Source organism: Schistocerca nitens, chromosome 8 (genome assembly GCF_023898315.1).
Source record: "Schistocerca nitens isolate TAMUIC-IGC-003100 chromosome 8, iqSchNite1.1, whole genome shotgun sequence".
Lineage (NCBI taxonomy): Eukaryota > Metazoa > Arthropoda > Insecta > Orthoptera > Acrididae > Schistocerca > Schistocerca nitens.
The window spans coordinates 380343771-380362587 of NC_064621.1; the positions used below are offsets into that span (position 1 = coordinate 380343771).

Consider the following 18817-nt stretch of genomic DNA (forward strand, 5'->3'; position numbering starts at 1 on the left):
ACGTCCTTCTGGTGGGTTATCAACAAAAGAAGAACGGAGATGTTGAATTCTACCGCCCATTTCTGTTTGAAATGAATGAGCAGACACCTAATAAGCCTTATTGACTCATGATGACTTCTTCGTAGATGATAAACAATTTTGCGATATGGGTTATTTCATATTATCCTTGTCGAAACACGTCACTGCCGTTTTGAAGCGCTCTACTGGCAGAATTAAAACAAATTTATCGTAGCCTGAACATTTTTCCCTTTGCTCTCGTGAACTAACTGTAGAAATAATGTGGCTTTCTGCGAATGAATGATATAGGAAGGTAACTGAACGTTATTTCTAATCATGATTCGCGGATTTTGTGAGACGTGGTTCACTGAGAACATTTATTACTTTATGGGACCATGGTGTTTACAAACACTTCCGAAACCAGGACCTTGTGTGTTCTCAACAACGTTCTTTCACAGACCTGTCGAGGTTGCACACGAGCAGATCGCACCGGCTCTCAAAGCAGTATTCCTACTACCTATCGTATTTATCAGGAATGACGTCAACGGTTACTGTCTCGAAAACACGTCATACGAAGCAAACACGTGATAGCACGTGAGTAACGATGTACTAGGCGCGACCGCGTTCCTTAAATGAACTGATGCAATGTCGGCTGTCGTTCAAGTGAGTTATCCTTTTACAACCGTAGTTGTCGACGGCGAATTGCAACTAACAATAAACGGTAACAGGTACATCTCTGAAATGTAGAGTATGATAATTATGTTTCCTATATTAACAGAGAGCATTACCCTCCGATACAAACGTCTTTTACCGATTTACATAACATTTTAGTTCTAACAGTGATGAAGTTAAATGATTTATCTTCTCTTATTACTGTAAGTGTTTAGTAGTTCAGTACCATCGTTAATGGCATTCACAAGTTGCGACATGTCGTGAATCGAACAGTGGTCCAGTTCGTGGTACTGAATTGTAAAATTTAGTGCGTTACCACTTTGTGTTAATATGAGCAGAACAGGTTTGACATTTTGGTGCTGAAGTGCACACCTCACGACCCATCATCGTTGCTCTTACAACTCCATTTCCGCTCCCGTTTTGAACGAGCACCGAGAAGTATCTGGACCGTTTTCTCATTTGTAATCATTCCTGGGTGAATTAATTTACTGTAGCTGTTTACGAATTCCTATTTTCGTTGACTGGTGTGTAGTGTTACTAGCTTCCAAATTCTCAAGTATATTTCGCAATGAATACGTGTACATATGCATGCCTGTTTATTGGTTTCTCATGTTCATTCACGCTTAAGATCTAACCAACAGAAGTAAGTCCTTGCTTTAACCAAAACGCAACAACCCTTTTATAATATTCGTATGAAACACCTTTTTTCTTCGGTATTCCAACTGATTTGATGAGATTCGCCGCGAATCCCTCTCTTGTGCCCACCACTTAATCTGAGAATAGCACTTGCACCCTACGTCTTCAATAAGTTCTATGCTCTGTCTTATCCCATATTTTTTCACTCTTCAAGCCCCTTTAGTACCATGGAAGTTATTCCTTGATATTTTAACACCTGTCAAAAATCGTCTTGTCCTTTCTTCTTCTATATATTCTCCACATGTTCTTGGCCTTCCTCATATCATATCAGCACATCTAATTTTCCACAACCTCCTGTAGCGCATTTCAGACGCTTCGATTCTCTTCTTTTCCGGTTTCCCCGCAATCCACGATTAACTACTATACATTGCCCCAAACATACATTCTCAGAAGTGTCTTTCTCAAATTAAGACCTATGATACATAATAATAGGAAGCTTCTTTTGAAAATGATGGAGTGCAGCAATTAATCGTCCTTTCATTTCAGGTTTTATTAAAGCAAATCTAGATTTCGGCTAGTGCCTAGCCACTATCACTGCAGTACATCATAGTGTCAATACATGTCCTAGCATGTCAGTCCTCTGTTGTTCGGGCTTCTGTCACAGTTCATTCAAGACTTTTGAATGAACTGTGACCGAAGCAATCTAGATTTGCTTTAATAAAACCTGACAGGAAAGGGCGACTGATTTCTGTGCTCCATCATTTTGAAAGTCATATCATTGAGTGCTCCCACTTGCTTAAGGGAAGGTAACTTGATAAAGCTTCTTTTGGCCAGGAACCGCCCTCTGTGCCTGTGGCCATTGCTTTTCATGTCCTCCCTACTACGTCCGTCATGTGTTATTTTGATTGCAAGATGGCAGATTTCCTTTGGTTTGTCTGTTTTGTGGACCGAAAATTGGATGTTAAGTTTTTCGCTAATCTGATTTCAGCTGCTTCTCTTTCTTCGATTTACTCTAAATCAATGATGTGTGCTCGTTAAACGACAATCCATTCAATGTTTCTTACAGTTCATCGTCTTTCACGGAGCATAACAATGTCATCAACTGATCTGACCATTGACATCCTTCCATTTTGAATTCTATCCACTCCTGAACTTTTCTTTTATGTCCAACATTGCTTCCCCGATGTATACATTAAACAGTATGGGCGAAAAACTACAAATGGCTCTGAGCACTATGGGACTTAACATCTGAGGTCATCAGTCCTGTAGAACTTAGAGCTACTTAAAACTAACGAACCTAAGGACATCACACACATCGATGCCCGAGGCAGGATTCGAACCTGAACCGCGGCCGGCGAAAAACTACATCCCTGTCATAGAATATCTATTCCAAGCATGTGTTTGATGTTTTTGGTGCTGTTGTTGTTGTTGCTGTTGCACTTCTCCCTTATTCGCTTTAGTTTCTCCTTCAGATGGGAAAATGATATCGAATGAATACAATGTTTAGTGCACAATTTTACATTTGTCTTGAATTGGGCCATAAGTATCTTTCAGCGGCGAAAACGACTCGACTTTGTCCTCACTTGTAATGTTGGAGCAAATACAAACACGCATCCACAAAACACACGAATGTATAGACAGAAATGCGAAAGAAAGAAGTAACTGTGAAATCTATTACCTGTTCGAAAAATAATTAATTCTTTTCTTGAGTTAAATAATAGAAAAATGCACCACTTTTTGCATTCTTAGCACAACGCGTTTCGAAAATTTCTTCTCCTTTCAAGTGCATTTGTTTACATAAACATTTTTTGTGTTGTCCGTATGTGTGATTTTCTGCCTCTCTTGCACTGTAGTTGTCTTTTTGGTTGTATATTGCAATCAGAAATTCGGAAACATGAATCTTGGAACGTTTTTTATATGCTAGTGGTAGATATCGTAATTTTGTTTTTCTTCTTACAATTACAGTGCCTCCACCATGGCATACAATATCACACATACGCAAATCATCCAGTGCACTGTTTGTTTTTGTTATCAAAACCAGCTACAATGATATTAAGACGGTATTGATCCACAAAGAGTTTCAATGCTGTCAGATGTATTACATTTTCTGAAGATTACATGTTGTATGTTAAGTTGTCAATTAAAAAATTAATTTTACCATTATTGAATACTAAATTATATTTACATTTTGTTGTAGATGTTGAGTAGATTCTTTGGGATAATTTACATGTTTATGGAAAATACTGAACTGTCACTTGTTTGTGAAACATTTGAAAAAATTAACTGATTCGCTATCTAGTTTGTGATTGTGCACGGTTTGCACGAAAAAATAAGTAAGTGGTGCAGTTTTTCATTATGTAAATCATGAATGTCACAGCTGCAGACTTTTCAAAAACATTGATTATGATGAACGAAAATAAATTCCTTTCCCACACAATTACTAGAGTAGTTGTTGAAGTATTGTAAGTCTCACATGACTTTTTTTTGTTGCAGACCGAATTCGGTCCTTTGACGAGGTGTGCAAAAAGTTTGGGCCCATCTTTCGGTTGTGGTTAGGTCCTTACCCAGTGGTACAGATATCAAAGCCAGAATACATGGAGGTAAGTACAAGTTGTGACTCCAGTTTCCGGGAAGCACTGCAAGTGATCCTTGCTTTAATCATAAACACATGTCCAAGCGATTCCATATGTTGTTATCTTTACATAAATAAAAGTATTATCTTCTCAACAATCTTCAAATCGTGAGCTACACCATTAATTTTTATTCACTCGTGGCACTTTTGTTGCTTATGTATGTGGTCACTTTCAGAACTCAAATCAATCATCAGATTAACTAATTTAATACGACTGAATTTTGAACTGCTGTTGTATCCCTGTATCACCACAATAAAATAAAAACAGTTAATGGTTGTAGGAGTGTGAATGAGAACAATGGCGTGTTTAAGTTTACAAAATAGTGACAAGTTTTATTCATCCTTTTATAAATACAATGAAACGGATAAACCTTACAAAAAAATCAGAAATCAGAAATGGGATGGTGTTTGAATGGCAAAGCATTTATTTGGGGGGAAACTATACAAATTCTCCCATGATTTAATCCCTTTTACAACACAATCTGACTTTGTTTACATGAATCCACTGTGAGGCCCAATTCTGTTCAAATGCAATCAACTACGACTAAGTGCGGCACAAACTATGGTTCACAGAGAACAGGGAGCTGTGAATATCATTTAACAAATCTCCGCCGGTGCAGAAATACTTTACCCTTTCCCCTTCATTCAGGCTGCCTCAGAAAACGGTACTCTCTTGGCGATGAGCGGCGCGCTGCTGCAGCTCTTAACGTTCTGACGCGTCCATGGAAACTTGCAAATTATGCAGACTGGCGTTCTGATTATTAGAACGCGCGAAACCTACCTACCAGAGCCCTGAAATCCCGGCAGATTACAGTATGAGGTGCACCCACTAGCTGGTCTGGCCAAACAACTTGACTCCCAGACACGATGGCACGCTCTGGAATTGTCAAACGCCGTATGGCCGACTCAGGACTATAAGTTCACCCTCATGACACACGAAATGCTCGAGATGATATACAGTTTCACTGTTTGTACAGTGGAAACTGCCACTGGCTCTACCGAGCGAGGTGGCGCAGTGGTTCGACACTGGACTCGCATTCGGGAGGACGACGGTTCAATCCCGCGTCCGGCCATCCTGATTTAGGTTTTCCGTGATTTCCCTAAATCACTCCAGGCAAATGCCGGGATGGTTCCTCTGAAAGGGCACGGCCGACTTCCTTCCTAATCCGATGAGACCGATGACCACGCTGTCTGGTCTCCTTCCCCAAAACCAACCAACCAACCAACCACTGGCTCTTAGTCCACCACAAGTCGCAGACCACAAGTCTCACCCTCTAGGGAAAGACCTGAAGTTCTCCACCAGAAGACGAAGAAGCCAAAGCATCACAATCACTTTCCACCAAGCCTCGGTAAGCCGAATTAGCAGAAGAAAGCCGCCTACACACTGTACAAACAAATCAAACTATCCTCTGCTCATTGAATCTCCCCTCTTGACTGTTCTGCTGGCCTCGTAGCCAATCCAGACACAAGACCGGGGTTCTCACGTTGGCGAAGCAAGTCTCTGCTTTGCATACCCTGAGAGGAACCAATCTGCGACTCAAAATCTCTCTTGTCTGAAAAAAGAAGGCTTTAGACTAGGGAGGCGTCGTTCTCACGGTAAGCATGGCCATGTTTCGGCAAAAAACTCTACCTAGAAGGGACCACAGTCCCTCATTTACGAAGAGTTCTAATCTTTCCAGACTGACCATTTCCAATTTCTGAAAGAAGGCAGTTAAGCTTTCCAGACAGTCGTAACTGTGAACTGTATGTTTTTGCTCCTCGCTGAAAGAACCTGGCGACTTTCTTGTGTCAGGGGAGTTACAGTCTTGCCTTCCTAAGACACGTTCACAAGCTGCTCTGTTTGTATCGTCCCAGCTTCTATCATGAGAATGCTTCTAGTTTTATGACCATGCCAAAGCTCAGATTGCAGCCATCTCTCTAAAATGGCTTCCTCTACCCACCTTCTACCAACTGGCTGACTTCACGACAGTGTGTTGCCTGGCCCAGGTAAAATATTTTCTGATTCGATGCCGTCTTGCTCCAGCCCTAAGTGGGAAGAGTGGGGTGTCATGGCCCAAAGTCCCTCTGCAGGTATAGTTCACAGAGTGCTGCTTCCCCAAAGCACTCTTACAGCCAGATCGCTAGACGCAGCATTTACGGCCTACAATTCATCTTTCCTGCACTTCTCTGTCGCCTCCGCTACTGTCCCTTGCGTACAAGCTCTCTACAGGCTACACATGCAGCTATATGAACATTCTGCCTACAGTTTTCTCATGTAAAAAGTCTTAAATCACATACACCAAATGTAGTACAGGGGAACAGTGCAGTTAAAGTGAGTGAGTGGCGTGCCACCTCTCGGCATTACGTACGTTACTTATTATTCTCTTCAACGAATGTGCACTGTCCTCACCGGGGAATTTTTTCCTATTATTGAATGAAGCATCCCTCGTATATGTTTGACAGGCATTTCAGGTGTTGTCAGAATTATGTGAATAAGAAACACCATTCGATGTATCTGGGAAATTTTTGTTTGTTGGACGACAGCATTGTCACAAAACACAATGAGTGGGAAGTTCTGACTACGTAAGCAAAATCTCTGTCATAAACTTCTCATGTGTCGTCATAGACCCGCCTAAGTCTTACTTTGGGGCTCCAGTCCACACAGTCTGTTAAATAAAACATCATCATTTTATAATACATCAAACTAATCACCCACATGTGGGACAGGAGGGCTTGGATAATGAAAGCATCGTTGTATGCCCAACTGTTTAACGTCTCTGAAGAGATACAGTAATTTTATTGTACTTACTGTTGAAACAAAATTGAGAGGCTTAAGGGCCATATCCAAAATCCACATGACCTTTAAAGGTCCACCTAGCCACCTAGTACCACATGTGTCAGCTGACCTCGATAAAGTTTGAGGAATTACACAAATAAGTTGACGGGAAGAATATAATATCAGGATTTAATTCACTCAATTTAAGAAGAATGTACCGTGGGGGTCTATTTGACAATGCGAACTGAATGGAACACTGTCTGGTACCATTTGCAATCAATAACAAAGAAAGGTTAGCTTAATTATGGAAACGACATATGTGAGCTCTCGGAAATACTGGAGGAACATTATTTAGGCAGATACATCTAAGAAGAAGCATGTAAGAACCTATTTGAATCCACAGAACATAACAAAGGCCCATCTAACCACACGTGGGTGGCATCGCAAAGAGGTTTCGACTAATTTAAGGAATTAAACCGTTTCAAAACCATCGGAAATCATGGATAGCATTGTTTAAATAAGCTGAACACTTGTAAGGGCACATACATCGATGCTGTCCCTGACACACCAATCTACCCTTACCCATCTTTGGTTCATCGCCGACGGGGAAGCCACCTTGTGCGAGAAAGGTGCTGCTTTGCATCCACCGTCTGCTTTGATGGTACGTAGGTCGCCCCCCCCCCCTACCCCCACCCACCACCACCACAAACACACACACCGACCCTTCTTAAAGAGACGATCGCGAGTGTGCACGTTGTGCACGGTCGGTTATAAATGTCTTTAGTTTTGTGGGACTGAGGTTATTAAAAAGTCAGAGAATGATTTATAAACTAAAGCCCACCTGTAACAACTTGCTAGCAATGGCTGACTTGGTTCAAACGGTGTTAAACGAATGATTATTGAGCTGAGTGAGTGTGATAAGGCTCGTCGTAGGGATAAACTTGCTTGTCTTTAATAACAAATCGAGTGGAGCCAAAAACGTGCGAACTTCATTGAACCTCATCACACTGATGATAATATTTTGGTGGGAATTTTGATTAGAATTATTGGAATTATAGATAGACTTGTTATTATAAGTCAGACAGCCAAAATACGCGAGTCAACTCAATATAAAGGAGGAGCAACGTACACACAATTACATCTAACTAGCCACAACATTCTAATGGCGCTGAACTCTAATGGTCACTCACAGATCAGCAGGAAAACTTACCGAGGCTGTCTTCCTGCGACCAGACCCAAGAAACATGTGTCCAAGCATATCTAGTTTCTGCCCTGCGCAAAACTGTGGGATTATGAAATCTGGTAGCCAATTATAACTACTATTGCTTGTAAAAGCAAGAAAGGGGCGGTGTAAACATGGAATCAACCGATAGGTGTCAGTCATTTTTCTCATTCTTTCTCAGGTGTTACTGTATGCAAGCAAATAGGACACCCATGGTCTAGGGAAGTCTGTCTTCGACAGTGGTGAGGCGAGCACGTCTTGCTTACGTTTCGCCTCTTGTGCTGCTTGCGAGCGAACGACTATTTTGTTTACTTCCGCACAGCGGCTTGTGTACAGGTCAGACTTCATCGACCATCATAGCATCTTCCTATCGCCAAACCACGATTAAATTAACATTTGCTTTGGATCATGAACAACCAAAAGCTTATGAAGTCGACTGCTTTATATGGGACGAAACGTGTCTCCCACAACAAGATGTCCTCCGAATTTATTTTTCGATCATTAGTACCTCTTTGTACATCATATCAAATGAAGAGACGTGCACCGACATTGTAGGGCGCCTCGCTAGTGATCTCAAGTTGTGATACTCTGACAGCCATATAGGGGCTGTTGTGGTTGATCACGCTGGTTTTAACCTCCGAACGTTGACTTTTTTCCAACTCTCCTTTGAGATATCGTCGGACGTTGTAGTGGCCGCCTTTAAACTTTACGGCAACGTCGCCAGTTATGTTACTGAAACGTGGAAGACGTTCGAAACCTGCCATCTTCTCAACCGTGTCTGTCAGATCAACACTGAGCTGAGGAGACACGTGACTTCTTACCTGGTTATTACCAGCTGCAGGGCTGTAATCATGTAAGATGGGTGGCCAGCCACGATCTTGTCCAGGTAGTTGCTAGGAAGCCCATATCCGTTCAGAATGTCTCCAATGCGAACTGGTTCAGACGCCGACCAGAAACGTCGCTATCCCTGCGACACCCACTGCGTTACCTCTATCTTACACGTCCGCGGCGAGGCTGTCTGCTGCGCCCACCCTGAATCAATCGGCACTGACGTCGGCTCTTTTCGACGACGCGATGAACCAACGGACGATGGCGGTCAGCAGCCGCAAGATGTCTGTCCCCATGGTTGTTGATCATGAAGTTGTGGTGACCTCCGCTTTTCTCCTGTCGGACGACAGCCATCAGATGTGGTACAGCATATTAGGAAGCAACAGTTGCCGAGGGAACAGAAGGGTCAGCACCATACCCCTTCTGATAACTGCCTCCATTGGATATGTGCAAAAGATGACGACCCTCCTATTGATGATATGCTGCCCTCCGACGCCCTGACAATGGTCGATGTGACGCTTCCCCCACTTGCGTCTGATGCAATTTGCCCCCTTTCCGTGTCTGACGCTATCTGTGGGCTCATCTCTGAATGTGTTCCACTGAAATGTCCCAGTGAGACATTTTCTCCTGAGTGGACGACGTCATTGTTGAGGATGAACGATCTGAAGGTGTACAGAGCGATGGAATCCTCTTGGTGGGATCAGCTCCCTCCTTGTTACAATGATGTGTCCTTCCACAGGGGCCTAGCGTGCAGCTCCCAGCGCTTTCTTCGTGTTTGCATCAACCCCCACTCCCCCCTCCACCTCACGATGTCAACTTTTTAAACTTATCGCAAAGTCACGGTCAGTGACAATACCATTCGCTCATGCCATAAACTGGCATGAAATGCTGCGTGCTGCAGACGTTGATATTCCCGTCCTTCAGAAGATGCATGTTGCAGTTTTTTGTGCTCCCCATGGGTTATAGCACAAGTCTCCCATGCTTCGTGTACTGGTAGTGGGTTGGCGACGCTCTTACGTAACTGTATCCTTGCTGATGCAGTTGCCTAGCTCCCAGATGCCAAAGGTATGGCTCTCACGTTTGGTCGCATCAGGATCATCACCATTTATGTCCCATCTGTTTCGGGTCGTCACCAAAAACGTTCCACTTTCTTCTTCGAGGCAGTCACGCCTCTCTTCCTAGGTCAGCATGATGCCTTCATCATGGGAGGTGACTTCAGCTCCATACAGGCACCCAAGGGTCATCTGCCTCGTCACTCTCTATGTGTGGTGTTAATGGACATTGTTCAGCACCTTCACCCTGTAGGCTCTTGGGGGCATATACATCGGGATAATTGTCTGGGATTTATGTACGAGGGTTGGAACTTAAATAGTGGCAACTATTTATTCACAACCGATACAAAAGAGTTACGTGTTTACACCTGTTGCTGTCCTTCAAAGTAGTCTCCAGCGTTGTGTATAACCCGTTGCCAGCGATGTGGAAGGCGTAGTATACCGTTAGCAGAGCCTGTTCTGTTGATGGTGCGGTCGGAGAGGTCTACTGCCTGTAGAATCTCTGGAACAGTTCTGAAGTGAATCCCATGAAGTGGTTCCTTCATCTTCGGAATCAAATCAAAGTCACCAGGACTTACGTCTGGGAAGTATGGTGGATGGTACAGTATCTCTCAGTCCCATCGACCGAACAGAGCAGCCACAGCTTACGCTGTATGCGCCCGCGCATTGTCGTGCAAAATAATTGGTGGGTTGCGCAGAAAGTGTCACCGCTCCTTTCACAAAGCTGGTAGCAGGTGATGCTCCAAAAACGAATCTTAATTCTGTGCATTGACAGTCTGCCGTGTAGTCGTACACGAGAATCACCATAACATTCACCATACTGGGGCTCTGACGCACTTTCGACTTTCGCGGCGTCCCATAATGACGCCATTCGTCGGAATGGAGTTTTAGTTTTGGCTCGTACGATGTGGCCAGTGTCTCAACGAGTGTTACTATACGGTGTAAGAAAGTCTCTCCTTCACGCTCACAGCGCTTCAAGTGCGTCTGAACAGCGCGTAACGCATCCATTTCTACATCTCCGTCAAGTCACGCAGAACCCATCGTGATGCTAATTTTGGCATGCCCAGGCGTTCCTTCAAGATGCGAACCACAGGCGTGTGCGTTAATCCGGTTTCGTGGGCGAGCTCCCAAATCGTATAGCGTCGATCACTGACCACTAACGCGGCAACAGCACGCACTTTTTCTTCAGAGACGCTAGGACGACCTGCCACAGTTTGCTGACCTTCGTTCAAGGCTTTTACCCAACGTGCCACTGTTGTGTATGGCAATGCCGATTCCCTGCACGCCTCTTGAAGACCTTGATGACACTGCCGTGCTGTACGACCTCTAGACATTCACTATTGGTCCAACTCCGTTGTTCCTGTTTCGAAAACGTAGTGACATCGTTAAGTTAGACCACTCGCTCACAAGTGACTGTGTTTCCCTCGATTATGCGCACGCCGGTGACGTGGGACGTGCGAGTCCATTTGCTATAGGAGGTAAGGTGGGTATATGAACAATGTGTGCTATCAGCGACATTAGTAGATTCCATCGCATAGTGTATCCACAGCAGTGTTGTCATTATTTAAGTTCCAACCTACGTATTTCACTAGTCATTCTTCCTGCCGCCTCGCTCGTGTTTACATCTCCTGCGATATTGTCAGTGGAGTGCAGTCTGCTGAAGTCTGGCCCATTGTGTTCTCTGACCATGACGCCTACATCTGTACCATCAAACTCTGCTGCCGAAGGCTGTGGCGCTGCTGGGAACTTTGGAAACTGAACACGATACATCTTACTTCATCCGACTGCTGGCAACTCATCGTGACCGCGTGGACAGCTTGTCAAAAATGGCTCTGAGCACTATGGGACTTAACATCCATGGTCATCAGTCCCCTAGAACTTAGAACTACTTAAACCTAACTAACCGAAGGACAGCACACAACACCCAGCCATCACGAGGCAGAGAAAATCCCTGACCCCGCCGGGAATCGAACCCGGGAACCCGGGCGTGGGAAGCGAGAACGCTACCGCACGACCACGAGATGCGGGCAACAGCTTGTCATTGACGCCGTCATGCACACCAGTCTGCCCTGTCATGGTGGGCCCTCTGCACAAAATCTGACCGCTGCAAGGCATTGACTGGTTACAGAAGGGAGGTACGGCATGGTGGCGATGAACCCAGGGTTTCTGCTTCACCATTCTCTAGTTCACTGCCGTGTCTCGACGTCACAGCACCACTGTTGGAGGACTTTAATTAATGTTGTCACCACTGATAATAAAAGGCCTTTAGATACCCAACACAATACAGGGTCTGCCCTCCACTAATATTATACTATAATCTGCACAATGTCAACACCCATCTAATATTGCGGCAGGCTCCCGACTCTTCTTTGGCTCATGCCCGGGGCACACAATGATGGATCTGCCTCCCGACGTCACATAGAATGAAATCCATGATGCTATCAACTCGAGTTCTACAAACAAGTCACCTACCGCGACGGCCACCCACTATTTATCAAACGTGTTGTCCCCTTCTAATGCTGACGTTGACGGTAATTTGTCAAGACCTTATGTCACCTATCGTGCACATCCCTGACGGTTTTCCTGCCTGTCTCCTCATTCTCACTCACAAGCCTCAGTGTATATCACAGGTATGTAACCGTCGCCCCTTGACATTGCTCAACAGGATCCTGGAGCTCTTTACACAGCTGCTGGCTGAATTACTTAAACGAACGGCCTGCTGGCTGAATTGCTTAAACGGACGGCCTGGTACATGATTTCTTCTGATCAAACGTCTTTGAGTATGCCAATAACATCTGCACTGCCCTCCGTCACTATTGAGACATAATCGCTCTTGCTAGTGCTCGTTGTGTGCCGGGGTTTTGGCCGCTTTTGAATTCAGTCAGGCATTTGATGGGGTTGATCACGACTACCTGGAAGGGGTGCTCCGCAATATGGGATACCCAGATACTACCGTCGATGTTGTAATGAGTCTCCTTCATGGAGCGACATTCTGTGTACTCTACAACAGCCGTCTCAATACTCCCATCTTGATCCATTGTTCATTGCATCAAGGCTGCCCTCACTCTGTTTCACCATTGAACCGCTGCTCTGCAGCCTCCGTCAGCTGCTGTCTGGGATGTTTCTCGGTGGTCATGTCTTTTGTGCACTGCTTTGTGAGCGATCTCGTCCTTGTTCTTCGTAGTGGTGCTGAGGCAAGAGAGTCATCATTTATGGAAAGCTTCTGGTAACTGCCTTAAAGTACGCAAATCGAGCGATATGGCTATTGGTGCAGGTCCTTCTGAGGACAGCACTGGTCCATTGCATATAGCTGGTCCTATTTGATGCTTATAACTCGATTTCACAGATGAACGATTGCTGTCAACTGCTGGTGACTAGTATCCCAATTACGAGCTGGTCTCTTGGATCATCGTTTATGAGCCTTCCATGATCTGTAATGGATACAATATGTTAATGTATATTTGGCGTCACATATCCTCCATATGGCACAGATACTCACCATTCCGCCGTCCATGGCCCACCGCTTGCTAGTGGCATTGGGTTCGTACATTTGTCAGGGCTTACTATTTAAGATATGGTATGAGACCCTCATCCTTCGGTGGCGCAGGGGAGGTTTAGGCCTTTATTATATCCCTGACAGAGTGATAGCCCTTCTTGGCAGCTCTCAAGTGGTGCTGTGGCGCCGTTTTCCAACTTATCTCACCAGACTGTTGCTAGAGACACTTGCATCAAGCTTTCTCTCAGCCCTGTCCCACTTTCAGTTGCCCCACCGCCCCTCTTTTACTTCCGTCATTTTTTTCCTAGAATTGAGCTATATCCATACTCTGTATTGTCAACGCGCTTGACGTCCACAAATGTGATCTATGAATTTCTCCAGCAGAACAGAATATCGAATGTGGTTGAGGTGAAGCATCCCCACATCGACTGGCGTGCTGTATGGCGATCGTTGTGCGCTCCTTTTCTGGCCACTGACGTCCGGTCTGCATGGTATCTTATAGTCAATGGGAAGTAAGTATGCTGGTCACGCCTTCACAGTGTGGACACCCAGATCACTACTTGGTTTGCTGACAGCGCAAATGTCCTTGATTTTTAGCACTTCCGTATTGAGCAAGATTGTGCAGTTGTTCACAGTCCCAAATACAGACAACTTCTCTCCAATTTTCTTCCTAGTATTTTTGTTAAGCCGCCCCGGGGTTGGCGTATTACTGCAATGAGAACCTGATCCACGTATTCTCCACTCTTAGTACCGATTATTCTCCGATCATTGGAATGTTCTTCTCTGAGAAACTGTGCATCGATACTCCCACCAAGTGTAGCGAACTGACTCTCCCTCCTCTACGAGATGTCGTTTTCCTGCCACACGTGGTGCTGTAACACAGAAAAACTTCTCTAATTGATGTAGTTTGTACGTCAACTCTTCCTTCTCTAAAGTTTTCTTGGTCCCTGGGGGAGGGAACGGGACATGATGGCCAGGCCTCGGGATGCGACACCTCCCATTTTGCCCTGCCTCTCTCTTTTAGTGCTGGGAAGGTACCACTGGAAATAAAAGAAAATGGCAGCTTTGACTAGTATCAAAAAATCCTGGGTCCTGAGTTCGAAACTCGCAACTGCTCAGATCTTCAATTGAAATCATCAGCAAAGACGGCAGAAGATTGCCGGCATAAGCAGTCACCTTCGTTCTCCCAGTGGCTTTGTCAAAGAGTGCAGAGGGGCGGACAGAGGTTCAGGGAAGTTTATTGACCGTGTAAGAGGAAACTGACACTTAAATATGAAAGAATCAGCAGTGACGAGCTGCATGACGATACAGAAGGCGATAGAAACAACTGCATTAAGGACACGTAATGTGTATCCACAGGACATGTGGTCTGTAACTAAAAAATTATGATGGTAATCTCTCCATTGGCAAAGATTTCGGGCAAGACCCTCATTCGGGCCTCCGGGAGGGGACTGTCGAGGGGGAGACGGTCGTGAGAAGAAGACTGAATAAACAACGAAAGAGTAACGTTACACGAGAGGGGCGTGTAGTATCAGAAGTTTTAACGTAGTAGGGAGGGTAAAAAAGTTCGAAAAGGAAATGCTAACGCTCAGTTTTGACATAATGGGAGTCAGCGAAATCAAATGAAAAGAAGACAAGAATATCTGGTCACATGAGTTTAGGGTAATATCAACAGCAACAGAAAATGTTATAACGGAATTAGGATTATTTATGAACAAGAATGTAGGACACTGAGTGAATTACTCTGAACAGTTCAGTGATAGGGTTGTCCTCCTCAGATTCCACACCAAACCACGGCCTACAACCATAGTTAAGGCGTACGTGCTGTCGTCGCAGTTAGTATTAATGATGAAACAGGCTGAAATTTTAAGAAACAAGTCAGGCAGAATCAATGCGCAAAATGGAAATGGGATAGAGATATACTAAAAAATGAATAGATACGTGTGAAGTTCTCTGGGGTTATAGATATTGCGGTAATGAGTAGCTCAGTAGACAGTTCATTTCGAGGTGAATGGACATCTCTATAAAGATCTGGCACAGAAGTTATAAACAAGAACTTAGACACAAGGAAGATAACAGCGAAGAAATCACACATAACAGAAGAAACGCTTCAGCTGATTGACGAAAGAAGGAAGTAGAAGGTTGCGCAAGATAATTCAGGAACGCAGAAATATAAGTCACTTAGCAATGACAAAAATGAGAAGTGCAAGGAAGCTAAGGCGAAGTGGATACATTAAAAATGTGAAGAAGTTGAAAAAGAAATGATTGTCGAAAGGATTGACTCAGCGTATAGAAAAATCTAAATAATCTTAGGTAGAATTAAAAGCAAGTACGATAACATAAACAGTGCAATTTGAATACCACCGTTAAAAGCAGAAGAACGGGCAGATGGGTGGAAACAGTACGCCTATAGGCCTCTATGAGGGGGAGGCATATGTTAAATAAGATAGAAGTGATAGATAACATACCATGTGAATTTTTAAAATTATTGGTGAAATTTTTTGAATGTAGTCTTTCGCCGCTAGTGCTGAATCCACACATTAAAGAAACAATGACGGAAAAAGGATAATTGAATGGTGGGATTAAAAATTAGGCTTTCAAGGATATTAATGATAAGATTCGCTGATGACAATGCTATTCTCAGTGAAAGTGAAGAAAAATTACTGGAATGAACGAGAATTAACAACCTAATGAGTACAGAGTATGGGTTGAGAGTGAATCGAAGAAAGACGAAAGTCATGAGAAGTAGCAGAGATGAGACCAGCGAGAAACTTAAAATCAGAATTCGGGATCAAGACGTAGCCGAAATTACGGAATTTTTCTACTTAGGCAACAAAATAAGCTCTGGTATACGGAGAAAGGACATAAAACGCAGACTAGTACAGGCCAAAAGGGCGTTCCTTGCCAAGAGAAGTCTACTGGTATCAACCATAAGCCTTAATCGAAGGAAAAAGTTTCTGAGAATGCACATTTGGGGCACAGCATAGTGCGGTAGTACAATATTGACTGTGGGAGAACCTGAACACAAGAAATCATTTGAGATGTAGTGCCACAGAAGAATGTTGAAAATCAGGTGGAGTGATAAGGTAAGGAATGAGGAGGTTCTGTCCTGAATTGGCGAGGAAAGGAATATATGGGAAACCGGACAAGAAGAAGAGGAAGGATGATAGGACATCTATAAAGATATCAGGGAATAATTTCCCTCGTACTAGAAGGAGCTGTAGAGGATAAAAACTGTACAGGAAGACAAAGACTGGAATACATCCAGCAAATAATTGAGAACATTCATTGCATTTGCTGCGAACTGGAAAAATACGCGGTACAACTGGTAGCTCTCCAAGAAGTAAGATGCCAAGGAATGGAGTTGCGACAGTAACGTACGGATACTGTCGTCAGTAACATGATTATGGAACCAAATTCTACGTTCAGTAAACAGTAAGTGGCCCATTAAAGGAATTCAAACATTTTAATCAGCGAATATCACATATCACAATGCAGACTCTGTTTTCAGACATTATATTTCTGAATGCACATGCTCTCACAAACGTTAACTGTGATGACATAAAAGAAGAGTTCTACACAAGAATAACTCACTAGGAGGCGTGCAGTAAAATTAATTTTAGGAGATTTTAATGGTAACGTAAGTAGAGAAGGAATTTACAAACCAGCCACTAACAATTTTAGGATACACAAGGAAAGTTCAGATAATGAAATTTGACTTTTAATCTTTGCAATAACAAATGATTCCACATTAAGCAAACCTAAATTCAACACAAGCGCATTCATTTACGTACATGGATATCACCAGTTGAAGCACAAGTAAATCAGATTGATTATGTGACTATCCAAAAAGATATGAAAACAGTACTAAAGATGTTGATACCTTCAGCACAGTGCATTGTGGCACAGACCGTTATGTTAACCATATTACAAATGAAAAGATACTTCACAAACATGATAAATAGAAATAGGCTGGAAAGTACTAGATACAAAGCACGAAAGCTGGCATAAGGAGAATTAAAGAAAACGTTACAAAAGAAGTGAAAAGAAACTAATAAAACTATACTGCTCAAGAGGAAAAACACGAAATGAAAAGCATATGGAGACATCTGAAGAACAGTATTCGGATGCAGTTTCTAATACTCGTATTATGGAAACAAGAGAACGACCTAACTAACTCGTAAATCTGTTTTAAGATAATGTGACAAGAACATATTCTGGAGAGAATAAATTCAAGAATATCATTCCGCAGATAAATAGGTGGAATAAGACGAAGAGTAAGTCGTAGATTTAAGTGGCGAGATATCATCAGGGAGGACACAGATATGATGAACAGTTGCAAATGGACAAACAATGTATCTGACAGAAAAAACTGAAGAGGCTTGCTGAGTAGGCGTATTGTCGGTAATGTCATTGCCACAGGTAAAGTAAAACTAAGGTATATTACAACCAGGCACCCAAAAAGCTATTGTGGATAGCTTCCATGACATGTGAATGAGATAACGCAGCTGTTGTGACACTGGACTCACAATCGGCAAGAGTCGGGTTCAACTGTCCACTCAACCACGCTGAAATAGATTTTTTATAATTCTGTCAAATCACTATAGACGAGTGTTCAGATCATTTCCCGACCAGTACGTGGCACTTTCCCCCACCTTTCATCTAACTAGAGCTGTACTTTGTGTCTATTACACGGGTATGAGAAGCTAAGCTCTAAAACATTTCTTCCGTTTCCTGTACCCTGACTTCTCTTACGGCCACTATTCACATCGATACACCAACAGGATACTGAACAATATACGGTGATTTATAAGCAAGTACACAGAACGAATTTCCTACATTCATCTGCTCTATGGCTCACTCCGAGAAGCATGAGAGGCAAAGAGTGGCACTTTTCAGTGCAATGAGAAAAATGCGGACCTCCTACTGCCGACAGTTGTGGCCAAGCGGTTCTAGGCGCTTCAGTCCGGGACCGCACTGTTGCTACGGTCGCAGGTTCGAGTCCTGCCTCGGGCACGGATGTGTGTGATGTCCTTAGGTTAATTAGGTTTAAGTAGTTATAAGTTCTAAGGGACTGATGATCTCAGATGTTAAGTCCCATAGTGCTCAGAGCCATTTTTTGGCCTCCTACTCGGTCATGAACATTATGCCCATCTCTCTTACTACACATAATGCTAAGGATATCTGCTAGTGCTGCAGTAGTGCGAGTTGCTTTGCTTCGATAGATTTTTTTTTTCAGATAACTTCCGGGAATTCAGCCAGTTAACACTTTCAGCGACCGCCGATATTTCGGCGGGAGAACACCCCGCCATTTTCAAGGCAAACTGCAACGGACAGGCGGCGTACATGCAAATTTAAAAACTCGGTTCTCGGACTGAAGCAGGAAAGATAACACACACACTGAACACTAGTGCCACCAAAGATGACAAAAGTCAGAGCTATCGATAGTGAGACTATGAATTCGCAGGTGAGGTAGCATTGACTGTGTCCCTCTGTTTTTTGACGAGGGAGAGAGCCGGTTTCCAAA

The 18817-nt window shown here is 43.6% G+C and overlaps 1 protein-coding gene across 3 annotated transcripts in view; it reads left to right on the forward strand.

Moving 5' to 3' along the window:
- The window catches only part of LOC126199253 (cytochrome P450 4C1-like), a 213027-nt gene that overhangs the window by 88036 nt on the left and 106174 nt on the right, over nt 1-18817 (forward strand). For 2 of the 3 annotated variants that reach the window (XM_049936049.1, XM_049936051.1), the window contains exon 2: nt 3799-3905. The exons of the other annotated variant lie outside the window; for it this stretch is intronic. In XM_049936049.1, the coding sequence (XP_049792006.1) occupies nt 3799-3905 (107 nt within the window). The remainder of the gene's footprint in view (nt 1-3798; nt 3906-18817) is intronic. 3 annotated transcript variants of the gene reach the window in all.